Source organism: Corticium candelabrum, chromosome 14 (assembly GCF_963422355.1).
Source record: "Corticium candelabrum chromosome 14, ooCorCand1.1, whole genome shotgun sequence".
Lineage (NCBI taxonomy): Eukaryota > Metazoa > Porifera > Homoscleromorpha > Homosclerophorida > Plakinidae > Corticium > Corticium candelabrum.
This window is the reverse complement of record NC_085098.1, coordinates 6,568,091-6,590,190: the sequence shown is the minus strand read 5'-3', so window position 1 is coordinate 6,590,190 and position 22,100 is coordinate 6,568,091. Positions and strand designations below refer to the sequence as shown.

The 22,100-nt window shown below is 40.7% G+C and overlaps 2 protein-coding genes across 5 annotated transcripts; one reads left to right on the top strand and one right to left on the bottom strand.

Annotated features, from left to right (window-relative positions):
* Positions 1–206: 206 nt before the first annotated feature.
* LOC134189634 (uncharacterized) lies at positions 207–4,435 on the bottom strand. Of its 4 annotated transcripts, XM_062657972.1 has the most exons (13): positions 4,274–4,435; positions 3,091–3,179; positions 2,876–3,034; positions 2,670–2,750; positions 1,991–2,185; positions 1,804–1,920; positions 1,536–1,612; positions 1,261–1,429; positions 1,119–1,199; positions 967–1,058; positions 677–839; positions 581–614; positions 207–517 (listed from the first exon to the last, which is right to left on the bottom strand). In XM_062657972.1, the coding sequence occupies exons 1-13, from the start codon at positions 4,365–4,367 to the stop codon at positions 324–326; spliced, it is 1,545 nt and encodes a 514-aa protein (XP_062513956.1). In that variant the 5' UTR covers positions 4,368–4,435; the 3' UTR covers positions 207–323. The 4 variants fall into 4 exon arrangements, with proteins under 4 accessions (XP_062513956.1, XP_062513955.1, XP_062513957.1 ...); XM_062657971.1 differs by having other exon boundaries at positions 207–614; XM_062657973.1 differs by having other exon boundaries at positions 207–614; positions 3,091–3,248; positions 4,274–4,397.
* Positions 4,436–4,498: 63 nt separating this feature from the next.
* LOC134190388 (protocadherin Fat 3-like) lies at positions 4,499–21,979 on the top strand. Its single transcript, XM_062658841.1, has 6 exons — positions 4,499–4,643; positions 4,713–19,232; positions 19,300–19,415; positions 19,699–19,997; positions 20,060–20,259; positions 20,314–21,979. Exons 2-6 carry the CDS (start codon positions 4,797–4,799, stop codon positions 21,871–21,873), a joined length of 16,611 nt encoding a protein of 5,536 aa, XP_062514825.1. The 5' UTR covers positions 4,499–4,643; positions 4,713–4,796; the 3' UTR covers positions 21,874–21,979.
* The last annotated feature ends 121 nt before the right edge of the window (positions 21,980–22,100 follow it).

Genomic DNA, 22,100 nt, shown 5'->3' with positions numbered 1-22,100 from the left:
CAATCAGTAGCCACTTGATTCGGTATTTCCGCTAGAGGCATATGCTCCTTGTTAACACTTTATCACTCTGAGTTCTCTGGCAACATGTACACTGCTAGTTACACAACTAGTGTGGTACAGTACTCGAAGAAATACCCTTGAAATGACAAGCATCAAGAATCGCATGAAAACCAGTTTTGTCTCACCCTACACAATCCTTGATCTCATACAGTAGCACGATCCTAGCCCCAAATTTTTTATTACTAATTCTATGTGAAATTTGTTAGTAGAGATTGTATCTCAGCATATACATACTGTACAGTACAGCTGTAATTTACTTACTACTACAATTGTGGTGTCACTGGAAGTGGGAGGTCACTAGAACGTGCCTCTCCTATAGCATACTGTGTCAAAATGTCTGAAGCAGCAGCAAAGCTCCTTCTCATAGGCAAAACAATTTCTCTATCTCGATCAAGCAGGAAGTGCATGTAGCCATCTGGGTCTTGCCAGTCAGTAGCCACCTGATCCAGCATTTTCGCTAGGTGCAGGAGATTCAGCACTACCTTCCCATTAAATTGCAAAAGAGGAAGAAAAGCAATACCCTCATAACCAGTAGTGAGTTCATGAGACAATACCTAGAATTCACAACTATATAGCATCCGCCAGTTTCCACTACCAAGTTACCAACACATTTTACCTGACTGAGAATCACAATTTGCTGCCCCGGCTTTTCTATGAAACCATGAGTAACATAAACACAAAGCCAGATAGGAGCCTTCTCTTCCCAGTCTCTTCCCCACTGATGACTGAGGTACATTTGAGTCAGAGCAGTAAATACAAGGCCTCCATGAACCAAATAACTACAAATCATAGAAACTTATCAGTCTGTTAACTGTGGACAAACTGCAGCATACTTTAACTAAACATATAATGATTTCATGCACTGTTAACAAAATTTAGATCACACCATGTAGGTAAAAGACAAACCTTGGCCTCTTTCCCTTCAAAAGTCTTGGAACAAGAAGAGGCATAGTCCTCAATTTTACTTCTATATCCAGTACTTCTTTATTTCTCATTATCTGCAACAAACATATCCTATGGTGACAAGTCTGATGAAGAAACAATAGCTATCTCTATACCTTCATAGAGCAGCTGTCAGACACATACTTTTGCATAAGGGCGAACTGGAAAACAATTCGTTCACTGCCTCTGAAGTAAACCTGTAGAGCATACAATCAGCTATCTATCTACTGGTTCATACAACAAACAAAGGTACTGTACTGTTCCATTGTTTGCTATTGTCTGGTCTTCTATAGACATTAGTACATCACCTTTCCGTACAACATCAACACTTTGTGACATTGGCAGCACACGAGTGACTAAAACACCGGTTTGATTTGTTGACAACCCAAGATACTCCCGCATTATGTCACTCTCTAAATTCTGAAACCTACAAAATTAGAAATCTTGAATAATATAAAACTAAGTATTATTAAGAGCACAATGACATTACACAACATAAACAATGAGAAGCTATTTATCAAACTGCAAGTTACCTTATTCCCAAGTTACAGAAACCCAAATAGTCGTGGTGAGACTTAAAGTCATTCAGAAAATGATCGATGACCGGAACCTACCAAAAGCAACAAAATTAATAATATCAATACCGATTTCTCAGCAACATTGTAGTTGCCAGTTTCAAAATAGTACAAACCATCATATAAAACATAAATAACAAGCATAGTTCAAACCTGACACTGAGATGCATGCCATGGACGCTTTACAACTACAATATTTACAGCAGACGCTGTGACTTATGCATACAGGAATAATGTATCCTATGTTTTCGGCATTGTTCAAAGTTTCAAAAGCAATGCCAATGACACTGTCTCCTTGTAGAGCAGGTCCACCACTGTTTCCACTGTTAATGGCAGCATCAATCTAACACCAAACCAAAACAGAGAACTGCTGATTGTACAGGTAAGTACTCAAGAAAATAGAAGCATGTAACCTGAACTGCCAAAAGATCAATTCCACTGTAGGAATACCGAGTGATGTCAACACGTGACACAACACCTCTTGTTACACTAATATTGTCTCCTCCAGTTGGAAAACCAACACAAACAACATCTTCTTCCAGTTGAGGAACAGCGCCAAATTCAAGAGCTTCAAGACTATTCCAGAACTTATCATCCTCTACACCAAGCTATAATAGAAAACCACTATTGAATTATGAAACATTTAGAAAACTACATTTAAAACGCCCATTGACAGAAAGGAAAATCACCAGCTGTATGCACATGGATGCTGAATCCAATGTGAATCAAATATCTGTATTGTTTACTTTCTCTCATGCTATTTCCTAGCAAGTTGAGACTGTCTAGAGTTTAAATCGTCCCAGTTTCATAAAGCAAACAAATGCTCAATGTACTTACATAGGTGTGAGTACATGAGGCATGTGTATATGTCACTAACAGCACACTAAGCCATAGCTACATAATATAATGCCTTTGTTGCAACAAGATTGATCACACAATAACATGAAATTTTACCACTCCCCACTACAACTAAAATTTGATTTTTTTAATTCAATAGTCTTTCAGGTCACACCAAAGCTGCTGGCTACTAGTCTTCAAACCATTTATCAACTATTTACATTAATATTATAAGAAAGAAGTATTCACGTTTACCATGGCAATGTCACATTCATGACCAATGCAGATCAAATGGGCAGTATACTTCTTTGCATCACCATGCTTCCTTACCCTCATCTGCACACAACAACAAAAATGGTATGCAATCACACACACACACACACACGTGTGTGTGTGTGTGTGTGTGTGTGTGTGTGTGTGTGTGTGTGTGTGTGTGTGTGTGTGTGAATTTACAATCTTGCCTGCTTTTGGTAAGCCACCACATGAGCATTTGTCAATATTCTCCTTCCTGAAATAACAAATCCAGACCCAACTACTGCTCTTTGACGTTTCATTTGCCAAGGCATTGAACAATTTGGTGTTGATGTCTGCACAAAGATCTTTATAACAGCAAGCAAAGCCTACAAAATACAACAAAATGCTAAAGAAAAATCAACGAAGTACAGTCCTGGCACACTTTCTGGCTTGTTTTAAGACGAGAGATTGACTGCATTCCAGTGACATGCATTACATCCAGTCCACTATCGTGCATCCGAAATGCCTCAGCTGCAAGTTGTTAGCATACAAAATAATACATTGAGTGTAGATCCAGCATTCATACAAGAGAAAAACAATCTAAAAAACTGTAATGTTTGAATAATCAAGAATAACTTAATTGCATTGCTATGGTAAGTACATTTTACCAACTTTGTCATAACTCTCAGTCCCAACACCAGTTACAAGGAAAGTAGATGTGGCAACAAAATATCCACTAAGAATTAAGTTGATCTCTAGAATATCATAGTGCAGAGCTCTTGCCAAGATTTTGTTCCAACTGGCAACACTAAGTGATGACATCATAAATGTCACTCCCAGCTTGCAGATTTTAGCTATAAAGTAGTTGTTTCAATAAGATGCTTGTGCACTGTATGACACTTCAAACTCTCACTTCAACCCATGCTTCTCAGTGTGGGTTCTAATTAGGTGGAACCAGCAAAATTGGGTAATTTTTCCAAGAATGACCCCAACCTGTAAACCAGGATGCTGGCTGGCTCTGCCAAAAACACTATATAACAAAACCTCCATGCAAAGAGGCACACTAGGAGGCCAGGAGTCAATTTTATGATAATGTCTCATCATGACTATGTACGTTCTTTGCAAATAGCTAGATCTTTCTCTGAACATACAGTATCATAACAGTATCTAACAAACTAGATTAAGAATAAGCGTTTTTGTAGAAACCACACGATGTCAAACTTCAAACAAAAGCTAAGAGACAGTCAGCCAGCCACTGTAGTCCATTAAGGTGCAATACACCACAGATAATCTAGCCCTAGCTATAATATCATGCATATATCTGGTATCCTCTCTACCCTTGTTCAGCTACATGTACGTAAACTTCACTTGACTATCATATTCATGAGGTACGCTGTTGTCTAAGAAGACAACCTGGCAGTATGCAAAAGTCAGTTCCATGAAAGACACCAAACTTCGTTATGTCTACGTAAACCTTGTAAACAAGCAACTACACTGTACTGATACCAAATAATTTCTAAAGGCCAAAAATTATGACCATGATATGTACTAAAAAATACCTGTGAATCCTACAACTTATCCAAAAGTCTACAGACATACACAGACATAAAACGGCCTGGCCCTACGTTTCATTCTCTTTGCAACCGACAAAGACGCCAACCCATCTCCGTCTCCCTCCACATCTCTCTTCACCGCAGCCCTACATTCTTCCGAGCTCATATCTACTGTATTCACAACAGGCTCGTCTGCAGTCCGTACCAGCAGGAAACGAAGCTATACAAACGCAGCCGACGTCGTGCGACTTGATTTACGCATGCGCAAACTTGCGGTTTCGAACTTGTTGGCTGTTGTGTTTGAAGCGCGAAATTCAGGCGCCTGGAGACGTCTACGTATCGACGTTTTAGCGTATCATTCTACCCTAAAAGCGTAACTCCGTGTTGACAAGGCGGAGCCGCGTCGAAGTAGACGTCAATTGGAGCTCAATCGTGCGTGCTGGTCAGGCTATCTTGCTGTGGTCGGACATCCGTGTACCTAGTAAATACGCTTTGTTGTGTGGCTGTGCAGGAGACGTCGAAGTAGAGCGTGTGAGTGGGTGTTGCGTTGTTTGCAAATGATCGTGTGAAGCCGTACTGTAGCAAGTGCATATTGATGATTTCATCGACACGAGCATTCCTCGTCTGCTTGTTCGTGCAGGCTTGTTATTGTAGTACCGTCTTTCTAGACGAAGACGTGGCCGTTGGTACGTTAGTAAGAGATGTGAGAGCGGACATTCCTGGAGCATCGGATTTCAGGTTCTACAAAAGCGGCGGCTCTCTGATTGACTTCCAGACTGGGCACTTTGTGATAAACGGGTCTGGCGTTATCAGGACGAATGCTTCGCTGGATTACGAGAACATACGTCTCCGTAGCATTCGTCTGTTCGTTATTGGCAGTGAGGGAATTTCTAATGTGGGAGTCAACATTTCTGTGATTATCCGGGACACTAACGACAATGCTCCGTATTTCATTGGTTCTGTGTTTTATGGGTTTGTTAAAGAGAACGTAGAGGCTGGAAGCAATGTGTCTGGGATACCTTTACTGCAAGCGTATGATAGAGATTCGTTGAGTAATGGTGTGGTGAGATATGAACTGGTGAATTCGAGTGATTGGTTCTATATTGAAACAATTACACAAGCAGACTACTCTCCAATTTTGTCTTTGCAGACACGTTTAGGGATCGATCGAGAAGTAAGGGAGTCAATTGATGTTGTGATAAAGGCAGTGGACAGTGGTGGACTAAGTGCAACTGCTACCATACATGTTACTATTGAGGATGAAAACGACAATCCACCTCAGTTTATGGCATCCATGGGCAATTCTTTTCAAGTCTCAGAAAATGCAAGAATTGGACAGTCAGTTTTTCAGGCTCGAGCAACTGATATTGATTATGGAATTAATGCTCGTGTGTATTTTTCATTGTCAACGTCTTTGAGTGAGTTTAGCTGTCATCCAGAGACAGGTGTTGTCTCTGTTGCTAAACTCCTGGACTTTGAAACTACTAAGCAATACTTTCTGACTGTAAGAGTAACTGATCGCAGCATTCCATTAAAATTGAGTGAGAAGAATATAACTGTAAATGTAGTCGATGCTAATGAGCATGCTCCTGCATTTTCATTACCTCCTGGGCCAGTCCAGATTATGAGCAATGCAGTAATTGGAGTAGTTGTGGCATCTATTGGGGTTATGGATGATGATGCAGTCCTTAACGAAGTAATCGAGCTGGAAATTACTGATGGTGATCCACAAATGCATTTTCGTGTTGGTCCAAGTCGAAGAGTGAACAAGAAACAAGTTTTTCGAGTTTTTCTTGCGAGGGCATTAAATGAAGACCCTGACATTCTACCAAGATTTTTCTTGACTTTAGTAGCTCGTGATAGTGGACATCCTCAACTCTCAAGTAGATCAAGACTAACTATCGATGTTGTTCAAGGAACGGATCTTGTCAAATTTGAAAAGGACATTTATGAGGTTAACATTGGAGAAGATTCGCCTCTTGGACATGTGGTCAAGTGGCTTTTTGCAGGACATACATGTAGTCCAGGAAGAACTGTACAGTATTCTTTTATCCATTCGGTATCACTAGTTACCAAGTTTGAAATTGGAATTGATACAGGTGTGATTACTGTACGTGAGCCTCTAGACCGAGAAACAATGGATTTCTATAATCTCACAATAGAAGCTAAATGCTCAATTCAATCAGCTCGAGCTAATGTTCTTGTCAGGATTCTTGATGCGAATGATAACACTCCAGTATTTACTCAGTCAATGTATACAATCTCATTACCAGAAAATGCTGCTATTGGTCAACTGATTTCAGCAGTAACTGCTGTGGACAGTGATATTGGTAGCAATGGTGATGTGCGATACAGTATTGTTGACTCGACCGCTCCCAATTGGTTTACGATCAATGAATTTAATGGAGCCATTGCTCCAGCTTTGTCTTTGGACTATGAAACAGCTGTAGGACATTCTGTAGGTATTACTATTCATGCAGAAGATCAAGGTGAACCTCTTCATCGTTTCACTGACACTCAACTTCTTGTGTCACTAGATGATGTTAATGATAATCCTCCATTGTTTGTACTAAGTTTGTATTCTTGTGTTGTTCCTGAGGAAAGTCCTCCTGGAACTGGTTGTGTGCAGCTTAATGTTTTTGACAAGGATAATCCATCTGTCAATCGAATGACCTTCAGCATCATCAGTGGTGATCCAATGAATGACTTTGCTGTTGATTCATCAGGAACAGTGAAGACTACAAAGAAATTAGATAGAGAGAATGTTCCATCATACACACTGACTATTACTGTAAGTGATGGTCGAAATGATGGCGAAAACAATGCTACCCTTGTTGTGACAGTTTTGGATGTTGTAGACAGTAGTGTCCACTTTAGCAGGCCAGTGTACAATGTGACAGTGGAGGATAACTTGGCTGTTGACTCAGTTGTTGTGAAGGTCCATGCAGACACAAATGACATTGGGATAAATGCTCTGATTACTTATAGCCTTCAGGGATTTTCATTTTTCCGTATCGATCCTTTCTCAGGTGATGTGAGACTAACTTCTCATGGCCTTGGTGCACCTGCGATGTATACAGGTAGTGTTATTGCTACTGGTCCTGGCTCTTCTTCCAAATCGGCAACAGCATCAGTAAGAATCAATGTTATAGCTGGAAACAACCCTCCATACTTTAAAGTTGGTTCCATTGACAGAAGAGTTGTTAGTTTTACTGTCCCTGTTGGATCTGTTGTGGCATCTGTTGAAGCTGTTGATTCAGATACTAATGACACCATTACTTATTCTCTGACTAAACCATCGTCTCTCTTTGCTTTAAATGGTTCACATATTTACACAACTAATGTTCTTGATAATGGGACAGAATATTCTGTTTCTATTACAGCCACTGATTCAGGGATGCCGCAGAAGAGAGCACATCTGGTTGTTTATATCACTACGTATGCACCAAGCACTGACTCCCTGAATACTCACAGTCCAGTATTCCAACAATCGCACTATGAATCGAATGTCTTGGAGGGGTCTGTTCCTGGTGCTGTTTTTTTGACTGTTTCAGCTACAGATAGTGACAGTGCATCACTCACATATTCAATAATTAATGTAATACCCACATCTGGAAGTGATCTTTTTGGAATCAGTGCTACAGGTGTTATTGACACTAAGCATGAAATTGATCGTGAGGTGGCTGCAGTGTATTTCCTCACGGTACAAGCTTCAGATGGTCAGCTTTCATCTCAGTGTTCTGTGACTGTTATAGTCAATGATCAGAATGACAATGTTCCTCAGCTAGCAGGAAGTTATGATGTTATTGTGCAGGAAAATGTTCCAGTTGGCACTCGAGTATTCACATTGAATGACACTGACCCCGATGTAGGAACCGGTGTGCATGCAATGTTTTTGTCTCGGGATGCAACAAACTTTTTCAGTGCTGATAATGACTTTGGCTACATAACAATTGTGAAAGCATTAGATCTTGAAGCAAGAGTAGACACACCACCTCCATTTATAACTTTGAGGGCTGAAGATACAGATACTCATGAAAGGTTTAGGACAACTAATGTCAATTTCCATTATATAGATGTCAATGATAATTCTCCAGGATTTGACCCTACCAGTTACTCGGTTTCAATACCAGAAAACTTTATGCCTGGAAAATCTATATTGTCTGTTTCTGCCTCGGATGCAGATCTTGACAAGACAAAAGGTGGCAAAATTTCATTCTACATTAAATCTGGTAATGAGGGTGACATGTTCTATATTGATGAAGCCACAGGCGTAATATCAAGTCAATTGTCTTTGGATTTTGAAAGGAAGAGCATCTATGATTTGGTTGTTCAGGCAAGAGATCACGGTGTGGTACCACGGACATCACTGGTAAAAGCAACAGTTCGTATTGAAATCACAAATGTTAACGACTTTGCACCTGTATTTCAATTCAGTTCTTACTCAGTTAATTTACAAGCACCAGTAGACAAGGGTGATGTAATCATTACTTTGTCAGCAACAGATGAAGATCTAGGCAAAGAAGGTGAGGTACAATATGAACTGGACAATGTTCATTTTAGCATCAATTCTACAACTGGGGAAGTTGTTTCATCTTCTTCTATTCAACCTGGCCAAACAACTATTATTGTGAAAGCTACAGATCAGGCTGATGTTCACGAGAGAAACTCAACTGAAACACGTTTGACTGTCAAGGTTATTGCTTCCAATGCTGCCCCAACGGTACCTGCCACTACTCAACCTTTGTTGTTGTATGAAAATCATGCACCAGGAACAGTGGTAACATCTGTGAAGTCTCTAGTTGTTGACAAGGACACTGGTTATGCAGGGATTGTTTTGTTTGCTATTACAGAAGGAAATGATGATTTAAGATTTGATATTGATTACTTGTCTGGCGACATCATTTTGATAAATAGACTAAACAGAGAAAAGACACCTCACTATGAGCTGGTAATCACTGTCAGTGATTTAGGAGACCCTATTATGGTTTCTAAAGTGCGGTACCGAACTGATGTACTGGATGTAAATGACAACACGCCGCAGTTTTTTTCGGACACACAGTTTGTACTAAATGTGTCAGAGGCTGCAACAGCTGGAGCTCGCATTGGCCAAGTTACAGCTAATGATGCTGATGAGGGGAACAATGCAACTGTGCGTTATAGAATTGCTAATGATGTGTTAGGAAAGTTTGGAATCACAAATGATACAGGGTGTATTATTGTGAAAGGAATATTGGACAGAGAGTCTGATGCAGCTTATCAATTGGTTATTGAGGCATATGATTTGGGCACACCAAACAGCCTTGTCTCAAGTATCAGCATTGACATTATTGTGACTGATATTGCAGATTCTCCTCCAGTGTGCAATCCAAGCTCTTATGATGTGGCTATTTCTGGTGACTACCAAGTTGGATTTGCTGTTTTGCAAATTCAGTGCCTAGAAGTGGACAATGCTGTAGTAACATACAGTCTACTGTCTGGCAATATGACATACTGGAACGTAGACAGTAAGAGTGGAATTATTAGTCTAAAAGCTGCATTACCTGGTAATGCCAAACATCATAAGTTGTCTGTTGCTGCTATGAATTCTTTAGCATCCAATCTATCAACCATTGTGTTGGTCAATGTTTTTGTGCAGAGAGTGGAGAGGAACCTTCATTGGCCTATTTTCACGTCATTTCAACCATTGTCTGGTGTGGTGTGTGAAAACTCAACTGTAGGAAGTTCAGTTTTGCAACTATTCGCTGCTGATGGTGACACAAACATTGAAGGAGAATTTGAGTATTTCATGGTGGGTGGTGATGGACTAGGCAAGTTTGCAGTGAATAAGTCGTCTGGTTTGGTGACATTAATTAGTCAAATTGATTATGAAATTTCATCTGAGTACTTTATCACTGTTGTGGCAAAGGATAAAGGGTTTTACCCCAAGTCAAGTCAATTGACTCTGAGAGTTTTTGTAGGTGGAGTCAACAATCGACCACCAATGTTTTCACGTGGGAGCACTACAGTCTCATTGACTGAAACGAACTCTCCTGGTCGCTTTGTGGCAGTAACTGCAGCGTATGATCCAGACCGATGGACAAGTGTACACCACTCCATTGTGTCAGGAAATGATGTAGACTTTCAGATTGATTCTGTAAGTGGCATGATCACTACTGGAGCAGCAGAAGTTGATAGAGATGTACAATTTCCTCCTGTTCACAGTGTCACAGTGCAAGCCACTGATGTGGATCAGTCAGTCTCTAGCATTTTGTTGTTTGTTGAACTTTTGGACAGAGATGACAACCCACCTGAATTTACAACTAAGGGTTATAATGTTACTGTTTACAGCACAGTTTCACCTGATTGGCCTCTTGTACGAGTAGTGGCCCGAGACATTGATTTTGGTTCTAATTCAGCTATTATCTATTCTGCCACGTCAGCAAATTTCACCATCAATCAGACAACTGGTACCATAAAGACTACTACAAAGTTGAAACCGTCAACACTGTACAGATTCTCTGTACATGCAATGTCCAGTGTTACATCACGTTTTGGTGATACAGAACGTGTTACAGTAGACGTTCGTGAAGTTTCACGATCAAAACGTGCTACAAACACCAGACCACACTTCATAGTCAGTTCTGTCGCTGTCAGAGAAGACCATATGATTGGCACCATTGTGACAGCAGGACCAGTGGCAATGGATGATGATGATGATTTGCTAATGTTTCGTGTAGAAAAATCATCAGGTTCTGATGTTGTTGCTATTTATCCTAATAGTGGTATGCTTTATCTAGCATTGTCAGTAGATCGTGAACTACAAGATTTATATTCCTTGAATGTGACTGTATTTGATGGGATGGATACAGTCAGTGCAATCATCATGATGACAGTTGCAGATGTAAATGATAATTGGCCAGTTTTCGAAGGCCCATCAGTCATTACGATTGTTGAAAATGTGTATCCTGTGTCAGTGACTATTGATGCATCAGATGCAGACACTGGAAAAAATTCCAGGTTACACTACTGGATCAGTGAGTTTATTACTCCACATTCTGCTGGTCTCTTTGTTGTCTTGCCAGGTTCTAGTGTACTGAATGTATCTAAGGCTTTGGATAGAGAAATGGCTGCTCAGCATATCTTGATTATTTGTGCAGAAGATCAGGGGAGCCCACGGACAAAGAACTGCACAGAATTGATTGTCAATGTGGAGGACATGAATGACAATGCACCACTGTTCCCAGTTCATGAATATGCAGCACTTATACCAGAAGATATGCTGCCTGGCCATCATGTGCTAACAGTAACTGTTGCTGATCTTGATGTTGGAGACAATGCTGCTGTTAGTTATCAGTTGTCGTCTGATGAAAGCATTCCATTTGTAATCAATGAAACAACTGGGGATTTGATTATTTCACAACCAGTTGACTATGCATTCCAGCAGTCATATATGTTTACTATCATTGCGATGGATCATGGCAGGCCTAGTTTGTCTGCAAATGCCACTGCTGTTATTCACATTCAAGATGTTCATGATTCAGGTCCAGTCTGGAGTCAAAACTTATATTCAGCTACTGTCATTGAAAATGATGATATTGGTAAGTATGTTCTAACTGTATCTGCAATGTCAAGTGGTCCCGTGACATACAGCATTGTAACTGACCCAAGTGGAGCTTTGACTGTTGATCCTAACTTGGGCGTAGTCACAACACACAGTGTTTTGGATCGTGAAGCTGTGCCTGCGTTCAATGTGACTATCCGCTCATGCAAATTGGAAGGGCTATGCAGTAATGTGACTTTAATGGTGACTATTGCAGATGTCAACGACAACCCACCTCAATTCTTGCCTTCTAGTCAACTAATTTTCAATGTTAGTGAAGGATTAGGCGTGGGACATGAAGTATTTACATTGTCTGTTGATGACAAAGACAATGGTACAAATGCAGAAGTTGTCTATTCTTTTGTTGGCAAACGACCATCCTATTTTACTATTGCTAGTGACACTGGGAGAGTGAATGTGGAACTAGCTATGAATCGAGAGCAGACTAACCAGATTTCATTTCAAGTTGAAGCTAAGGATATGGGAAGGCCAAAACTGGCTTCAACAGCTGAAGTGACTGTCAACGTGTTGGATGTGAATGACAACAACCCAAAGTTTATGCAGGCGAGCTATGTGCAGAATGTTACGATTCCTGTGCCAGTGGGGTACACTGTGATTCAAGTAATAGCACTAGATCCTGATGATGGCAAAAATGGTGAAGTAAGTTACTCTGTTGCATCTGGATTGACAGCTGAAAAGTTGACAATAAGTGGTTCATCAGGTGTAATATCTGTTTCTGAGAACTATGACTTGAAATCTATGTACCAGTTGACTGTACAAGCTTCTGATGGTGGTGGACGTGTCTCAGATGTAAGAGTAGTAATTCACTTTATCTATCAACCTGGAAGCATTCAGTTTACCCCAGCTCAATATAGTCAAACCATACTAGAAAACAATCTTTTAAATGAGGTTGTTGTGACTGTCAAGGCAGTTGACTTTCTAATGTCAACTTCCTCTCATCTTGTCTACTCCCTCGTCATGCCAAGTGATGAGTTCAAAATCAATTTTAGTACTGGTGTCGTTAAGGTTATAAAATCATTAGACAGAGAGACTACCTCACAGTATCGCCTCATAGTTCAAGTGGATGACGTGTTTGATCACAACAGACTGGCTCAAGCAGAGGTGGACATCATTGTGGAAGATGTGAATGACAATTCACCAATGTTTGCTCAAGCAATTTATCAGGCTACTGTTCGGGATGATACTGCACAAGGGACTAGTGTTACACGCGTGATAGCAACTGATGCAGATGCTGAAGAAAATGGAGACATAATTTACACCATTTCAAAAACGACAACTGACAAATTCAAGATTGATCAGAATGGTGTTATTAGTACAACAACAACATTAGCACGGACGGGTTCCCAAGCGATTCAGCACACATTGACGATCATTGCTTCTGATCAGGGCACACCTCCTCGAAATGACTCAACAATTGTTAACATATTTATTGTTGATGTTGATGCACCTCGCTTTAACTCTACATCATATATTGTATCAGTCAAAGAGAGTGCTGCTAAGGGTAGCGTTGTAGCTCATGTAGTAGCTGATAGTATGTCATCACGTAAACCAAAATACATTATTGTATCTGGAGATGATCAGCAACAGTTTAGCATAAATCCTGACAGTGGTGTGGTGACAATAGTAAATCGTCTTGACTTTGAAAGTGTCACACAATATGTTCTTCAAGTTCGTGCTAGTGATACTGTTACCAAAGCTCTGTTTGCAGAGGCGTTGTTGAACGTAACTGTGATTGATGTAAATGATAATGATCCAATATTTAGCTTTGCTGGATTTATGGCCAATGTGGATGAAGATGTCCCTATCGGTACTGTACTTACAGTTCTCACAGCGACCGACAAAGACTCTGGATCTTTTGGTGAAGTTTATTACTTTATAAAAACAGTCAACAGAACCCAGAATTTTGGTGACGTATTTCATATTCATTCACAGTCTGGAAATCTGACAAACATTAAATCTTTGGATCATGAACAGCACAAAGAGTATCGTTTCACAGTTACTGCTCAGGATGGTGGTCAGCCGTCTCGATCATCAGACACTGAAGTAAGAATCAGAGCATTAAATGTCAATGACAACTCACCGTTATTCCAGCAAGGTGAAATAAGAGCTAGTGTTGAAGAGAATGCTGCAATGGACACAACTATTACAACTATTCAAGCCACTGATGAGGATGGTGATGCTTTGACTTACTTATTAGTCAATGTTGCTGGTCATACAGATTCCAGAATAGAAGAATTCACATTAGATCAAACCAGTGGAGTTTTGACATCTGTGCAAGAACTAACGAAAAGGCAGTACAATTTTCATGTAGCTGCAAATGATGGTGTGTTCCAAACTATAGCTAACCTGACAATTGATGTATTGGATGTCAATGATAATTTTCCTATGTTTAATTCTTCACAGTATCATGGACAAGTTCTTGAAAATCAACCATCTGGGATGTTTGTTACACAAGTGTTTGCCACAGATGATGACTTTGGGACAAATGGAGAACTGAAGTATGAATTTGCAGCCCCAAGCAGGGAATTTGTCTTAGACTCAGTAACTGGGAGGTTGACAACTGCAGTCAAATTTGATCGAGAAGATATTCCCTCATACAATTTGAAATTGAAAGCAACTGATGGTGGTGGTTTATTTGAAGTAGCTGATGTTATTGTAGACATTATGGATGTTAATGATGAACCACCAGTGTTTGATCTTTGCAATGGAAATCAGAGGTGTAACTTTGCTTTAAGTGTGTCTGAGGCTGTTGCAATTGGTGATGTAGTCATCACTTTGTCGACTATTGATAGAGACATTGGAACAAATGCGGTCGTAACTTACAGCATTGCAAACACAACAGCTTCTCATCCATTTCAGATAATGAATGCCACTGGAGACTTGATTGTTACACAGGCATTGGATTTTGAAGCTTCTGTCAAATCTTATGACTTTATTGTATCAGCTGTAGATCATGGCCAACCGTCTTTGATAGGACAAATAGATCTTACAGTAAGCATCACTGATATACAAGACAGTGCACCACAATTTACACAAACCACTTATCAATCAACTGTGCCTGAAAATGCAGCTGCTGGATATCCAGTTGCAACTGTGTGTGCTGGAGACAATATGCTTAACCACGGAATCATATGCCCATCAAGAAATCGCACAGTGATCTATGCGATAGTATTTACAGCGTATGAATCTTTTGCTGAACCTACAAAGGTTCGCTACTTTAAAGTGAACTCCTCAGGAGTCATAACAGTTAGTCGTAATCTTCCAGACTTTGATGAGGCTTCTGTCCACAGTTTGATTGTCGATGCTCGGTATAGAGACAGTGTCCTTCTTGCAAGCTATGGTAGAGTTGTAATTAAGGTTGTTGATATCAACAACAATGATCCAATATGGCCAACCCAATACGATTACATCACGGAAATTAAAGAGAACATTAAAGCAGGCCAGACAATTGTTACAGTTACTGCTGAGGATGCAGATAATGGAAGCAACGCTGAGCTACGATATTTTCTGACGGATCCTGGGGTTGATCCCTTTGATCTAGATCCAGTCACTGGAGTTATCAACACGACTATGCGACTGGATCGAGAGACAAAAGATCAATATGTTTTTGAAATTTATGCACAAGATAGAGGACGTATTCCTCGACAGAGTGCATTCAAACGAGTTATTGTTATGGTGGAAGATGAAAATGACAATCCACCCATATTTCATCAACAAGAGTATGTGGTCAATGTTTCAGAAGCTGCATATTCTTCACAATCTGTCATAACTGTGTTGGCTACTGATAAAGATACTGTTTCAAAAAACAAACTTCAATACACTATTACTTCAGGGAACATTAATGCAGCATTTGCCATCAAACAGTCTACAGGAGAAATCACAGTTGCAGGAGTACTAGATCGAGAACAAACACCAAATTATGTTCTCGGCGTAAATGTTTTTGATACGTTGTATAATTCACATACAACAGTAAGGGTTACGGTTTTGGATGTTAATGACAATCCTCCTGATCTTCAACCAGTCTCTGATGTCGTCATCGAAGAAGACAAACAGGTTGGTGATGTTGTAGTTAACGTATCAGCAAGTGATGCGGATGTAGGAGCAAATGCTGCAATTGAGTATTCGTTGTCTAGTCAGACACCTTATAGTGTGTTTAGCATTAATGCCCAGTCAGGTGATATAGCAGTGGTGAGTGGTTTGGATTATGAGAATACAACCAGCTACCAACTGACAGTTGTAGCAACGAACCCTAATAATTTTAATTTGAAGGATGTCATTGGCGTAAGAGTACTCATTAAGGACATTAATGACAATGCTCCTATTTTTGCTTCACATGTTCTGACCCAATACGTTGAAGAAGATTCAGTGCCCGGGGCAGCAGTTGGTCAAGTGACAGCCTCAGACAAAGATTCCAATAGTAATGGAAAAATCAGTTATAGCCTATGGAATGATGCAAACCATACCTTTGCTATTGATGCCAATACTGGTCTGATAACTACAGAGGCAAGTTTAGATCGTGAACAGCAAGAATTTTATGACCTCGTAGTTGAAGCAATGGATCGTGGGACTCCATCTATGTCCAGTAATGCTTCAGTAGTAATTTTTGTGACTGACGTTAATGACAACTTGCCAGAATTTTCTGGTTTGTTATTTAGTGTTGACTTGCCAGAAGACACTGTAGTTGATACAGTTATTACTGCTGTAACGGCATCTGACAAAGACAAAGGTAGTAATGCTGAGGTGACTTATGGACTTGTTAATCCCGCTGATTTTCCAAACTTTCGTGTTGATTCCAAGAAAGGTAACATCATCTTGGCTCAGCAAGTTGACTTTGAAGCAAAAACAGTGTACAGTCTTACAATTCAAGCTCGTGATGGTGGATTTCCAGTTGGGTCATCAACTGTTAACATTCTGATCAATGTGCTTGATGTGAATGATAATCAACCTGTGTTTGAAAATCTCCCTTACAGCACTAACATCCGAGAAGATGTACTAGTTGGTGATGTTGTCTTTATTCCTACTGTTTCTGATCGAGATTCGTTCTCAAATGCCGAGCTATTCTTCACTATAACTGCTGGCAATGCTGATGGCCACTTTAGCATAAACGAGAGTACAGGAGCAATCACAACATTGCAGACACTTGATCGAGAGACTAGAGATATCTTTGAACTTAGAGTTCATGTGCGTGACAATGGAGACTCGCGTATGTATGCTGACACTACGGTGAAAATCGCAGTGGAAGATGTAAATGATAACCATCCAGTCTTTTCTCCTACAGTTTCTAAGGCAAGTGTGAAAGAAAACACTGATTGCTCTAATAATGTTGTTGTTAGACTGTCTGCTACAGATTCTGATCTTTGTTCCAGTGGTACAAAGTGTATCACATTTAGTTTAGACAGTGAGCGCATTAATCATGCCTTTATTTTGAGAGGAGATCAAATACTGTGCAACTCAACATTTGATCGTGAACTGCAAAAAGAGTATGTATTGACAGTCACTGCTACTGATGCAGGTGATCCCCCACTATCATCAAGCACTAAAGTGCATATTGAGATCTCAGATATAAGTGATAATGATCCAGTTATCCACAGGCGAGACTTCTTGGTCAATTACATTGATCAGTTTGTCGGCACAATTGGAAGGGTTGGGATTTATGATCCAGACGATAGTGATCAGATGACGTATGAAATACTTCTAGGTGACATAAATACTTTTAGTTTGAATGGTACCACTGGCGTTTTGTCAGTCAGACAAACGCCAGTAAATTCTGAGTACACACTTAATGTAACTGCTCATCAAGGCCGATCATATGACACTGTTGTGAAAATGTTTTTTCAACGTGTAAATGATGAGATGAGGAAACAGAGTGTAACTGTTCGACTGGAAGGTGTGTCTCCTAGTTTATTTATTGGCAGTCACTATAAGGCATTCAAAGATGTGGTAGCCGAAGTATTGAATGTTGATCATTCCAGCATTTTAGTTTTGAGTGTCCAAGCTGTGCCTCAGTTTTACCCAAAAGCAGTAATTGATGTTGTCTTTGTTGTTCTTGACAAGAAGGAGAAGGAACCGTTTCTGTTTCGAAGACAATATGTTCAAAGTGAGATCTTCAGGAATAGATCATTGATCGAGTTCCAGTTGGTCCTCAAATTTCTTGCTGTCACAAATGATCATTGTGTCCCAGAGCCTTGCAAGAACCACGGCATATGCGAGAATGTGTTTGTGCTGGGAGAGAAGTTTGATGTTGTGGAATCGGATTTTCTTTGGATGCAGTCATTGCATAAGGTCACTGACTATAACTGCTCTTGTGTTCCTGGGTTCTATGGCAAAGACTGTGGGCAGGGCAAGATGGATTTCTGCTATTCTTCTCCTTGTCAGCATGAAGGTGTGTGCACTAATAATGTTGCGTCATTTACTTGTCATTGTCCAAGCAACATAACTGGAACATTTTGTGAATTCAAGGAAGATTACTGTCAGTCTCAGCCATGCCTCAACGGTGGCAAGTGCGTTGATCAACCTACCATGTTTTCATGTATGTGCCCAAGTGATTATACTGGTCATCAGTGTGAACAGCCAGTTTTTGCAAGTGACCATTGTGGACAAGACCAGCCAGTGTGCCAGAACCAAGGGAGTTGTACATCTGGTCCATATGGTGTTGTCACTTGTACATGTGATACAAACTTCAAAGGATCACATTGTGAAATTTCAGACGAAGAGAATGAGAACGTGACTTGTTTGCAGAATCCTTGTAAATTTGGTGGGACATGCATACCAAACACATATGAATTTGACTGCATTTGTCCATTGGGGTTTGAAGGAGACATGTGTCAAATTGATGTCAATGAGTGTTTCAATAATCCTTGTCAAAATGGTGGTAGATGTGTCAATGGATTTGGCGGCTATAGATGTGTTTGTGGTGTTGAGTATACTGGTCGTATGTGTGAAACTGAAATATCTCCATGTGAAGTTGCCCGATGTCCAGATAATCTGCAGTGCACTCCAGATGCAAAGACTTCATCTGGGTTCAATTGTGTCAATCTTTGTGAGACATTTGTGTGTCTTCACGGTGGAACATGTCATCAGCGTGGATCACAAACTAGGTGTAGTTGTTCTGATGAGAGGAGTGGAGAGCACTGTGAATTGATTCGAGCGAGTTTCACTTCAGGTTCATTTCTCATGTTTCCAAGTGTTGAATTACGCCGCAGTGGCAGGCTGTCTTTTAAGTTTGTTACTGAAGATGAGGATGGCTTGCTGTTGTTCAATGGACGCTACGATCAGATAGAAAATGATTTCATTGCTGTTGAGGTATTTGGAGGTAAACTGGTTATACGATATACGGTTGGAGGGAGTGTGGCACAGCTGAAGATATCCACAGAACCAATTGTAAATGATGGAGTATGGCACACACTGGATATTGGATGGCATGAAAACGTATGTGCTGCTTGTATAGCATTTGATGTGGAAATTTGGTGATAGCAATTGATGTGTGTGTGTTTAGCTCATAAACATGACTTTAGATAACTGTCGACTACCACTGGTCAAACGAATTGGTTCAGGTGATACCCTGGACACATCAAACTGCTTTGCAGAGACTCAAACAATGGGAAACTTTAGGTAAAAGTTATATTCATATTCACTGCCCTTGCATTGCATTATGTGGACAAGTGCTCTGTGTGTGTGTGTGGGCGGGTGGGGGTGGGTGTGGGTAGCCTCGTCCCCAGACTCACATGAGCCTGGCAGTGTCCGGTTCCCGTATGACACTTTCAGCCTCTAGGTGTGGGTGGATCGGGATGTGAGTGGGGGTGTACATGCATGTGTGTGTCTCGTGATGCATGCACACTTGTTAAATGACAAATACACCATGGTTGCTGATGTTTTACTGCATTTGTTGTATTAGTTCACTGGATCTCAGTGCTCCATTGTTTATCGGTGGCTCCGAGAACTATGGACAAAATTTCATGTACCCTACTATAAGTCGTAAGTATTCAGGTTGCATAGAAGAAGTTTTCATAACTGGGAGGACAGTCTTGGATGTAAGATCACCTCTAAAACAGCAACGAGTTCAAGAAGGCTGCCCAGTAATGGAGAGGGGCTGTGCAAGCAATCCGTGTAGTGGTAACGCAGCATGCTCAGAAGCTTGGAACAGTTACAAATGTACTTGTAACTTGGGATACACAGGAAGCCAGTGCTCGGAAGGTTCAGTTGATTTTGTGATTGATAGTAAAGTTGATGTGACATTTGTAGCATTTGTGTTGTAGAACGGAAACCCATGAAATTTGATGGCAATGGGTATGTGTCTTATGAAGTCCTAAATCAGTTTAGGCAGCGTGCAAGTCGCGATACTGACGTTGCTCTGAAATACTCTGACAAGTTTGAAATACGGTTGAGAACTCAAGCGGCATCAAGAAGAATGATTATATGGACAATTAAAACTGAAACTCAGCTGAATCGATTAGAAGTAATATTTCGATCAGTTTTACAGTGTGGTTTGGTAGTTCATGTTCTGTTGTAGGTTGACATGGGTAGGCCACGATTCATCTTCAATCTAAATGCTGGCACAGAAGGCAGTACTCAGCTAGATCTGGCTGCTAATGTAGCCGATGGTCGGTGGCATGAACTTGTTGTGGAGCGTCTAGGAAACACTGCTTTTCTTACTCTTGATGGAACAGACACTACAGAACAAAGCGCAGTAAAGTCACATTATTTGTTTGTGCTACCGTTAGATGGTGTATATTATGTTGGTGGTGAACCCACGTCAAACGTTTCCAAGGCTGAATATGGATTTGAAGGTTGCTTGCAAGATCCACGTTTGGATGGAGTTGAAATGCCGGGAATTGGAGAGATGAGCAATGACTTTTCTATTAAGGCGTCATCACCCAGTGTAGTATCAGGGTGTCTTGCTAGACAAGTCTGTGACCCATCTCCATGTCTGCTAACAGAGATGTGTGACGATGAATGGGAAGCATATAGCTGTGTGCCTATTAATTGCAGTTACTCTCCATGTCGAAATGGTGCTACTTGTGTGTCTGCTGGAAAATGTCTCTGTTTGAGTGGATACACTGGAGAAGCTTGTCAAACTGACATCAATGAGTGCGAGTCGCATCCTTGCTTGCCTGGAGAAGAATGCAGAAATACTAATGGAGCATACGAATGCCTGAGAGTCGTGTTTCCTCAATTGGAGAGAGCTGATCAACGACTGGAGATTGTGGCTTTCGTGGTGGCATGTGTTGTAATATTCATTGTGGTAGTTATGATAGTTATGGTTAGAGTATGGTGCTCTTCACGTAGAGGCAAGGGCCACATTGCTAGAGATGAAAGTGGTGACTTTGGAACTAATCACTTTGGTATGATAGAGGGTCCAGCTATGCGCTATGTCAGAGATTTTGAAACACGCCAAGAGTTGGCAGGTCCAGATACAGAAGGAGCAGGAGAAGAAGACTGTAATGAAAGTGTTCAGTCGGACAAGCGTTGGTCTGATTCTACACAGAATTCCAGTTTTAAACCAAGACCTAAACCACGACCTAAACCAAGACCTAAGCCAAGGCCTAATTCTGCGGTTCTGGGAAATATTGAGCCAAGATATGTCACTGCACCTTTAGTGTTTGCTAATTATCCTAGCACTGAGGAGGATGCTGAAATGACATCAACAAGAGGAGGTACTGTGGTTGAATCTGGTTCTGATCCTAAGGCTTCAATGCGAAGACCTACCCCAGTGCTAGAAGATGAGGAACAAGAAAATTCTGCGTTCCCGGTTAGGGCAATGCCTTCCTCTGCTGCTAAAGGTGTCAATAGTGTATCAGCTGAACATTATGGGGAAGTGGAGGGTTTCATGACAGCTAAACTAGCTGAGCTAGGAGCAAAAGAGAATGAAATCACGGATCTGTTGTGTTGTTTTACTGAAGAAGGAATATTATCACAGTCTGGATCCCTCAGCACTTTGAGTGGCATTGGTGACTCGGACAGTGAACCGGAAGGAGCGTTCTGGGAACGGGTTCGGAACTTTGGACCTGAGTTTAAGAAAGTAGCTGATATGCTGGCTACAAGTAGTTTGTCAGCTGATACTTCATGCTAAGTCCATGGCATTTGCTTACGTAGTTTCAAGTGTATTTGTCATTGTTTGATATGAGTACTCAGAAGTAAGATAGTAATAAGAAATAAGGATCGTTTGTCTAATCATAGACTCTGACATGGTGTTTGTTTAATTAAGTAAATTAGCCAAGCCTCTGTAGTTACAATGTAATTGTTTGGTGACATTGGTGACCTGAAGCCTTACGCAAGAAGAAGCTGTCAAAGGGAGGA

Bases quoted from the DNA above. Each gene is read 5' to 3' on its own strand.
- LOC134189634 (XM_062657971.1), bottom strand. From the start codon at position 4,367: ATGAGCTCGGAAGAATGTAGGGCTGCGGTGAAGAGAGATGTGGAGGGA. The intron at 2,186-2,669 runs GTAAACGTGAAT...TTTCTATTATAG, and splicing joins ATGAATGTGACATTGCCATG to CTTGGTGTAGAGGATGATAA. The intron at 1,613-1,803 runs GTATGCATAAGT...TGCTTTTGGTAG, and splicing joins ACATAGGATACATTATTCCT to GTTCCGGTCATCGATCATTT.
- LOC134190388 (XM_062658841.1), top strand. From the start codon at position 4,797: ATGATTTCATCGACACGAGCATTCCTCGTCTGCTTGTTCGTGCAGGCT. The intron at 19,416-19,698 runs GTAAAAGTTATA...TTGTTGTATTAG, and splicing joins CAAACAATGGGAAACTTTAG to TTCACTGGATCTCAGTGCTC. The intron at 19,998-20,059 runs GTTCAGTTGATT...TTTGTGTTGTAG, and splicing joins AGGAAGCCAGTGCTCGGAAG to AACGGAAACCCATGAAATTT.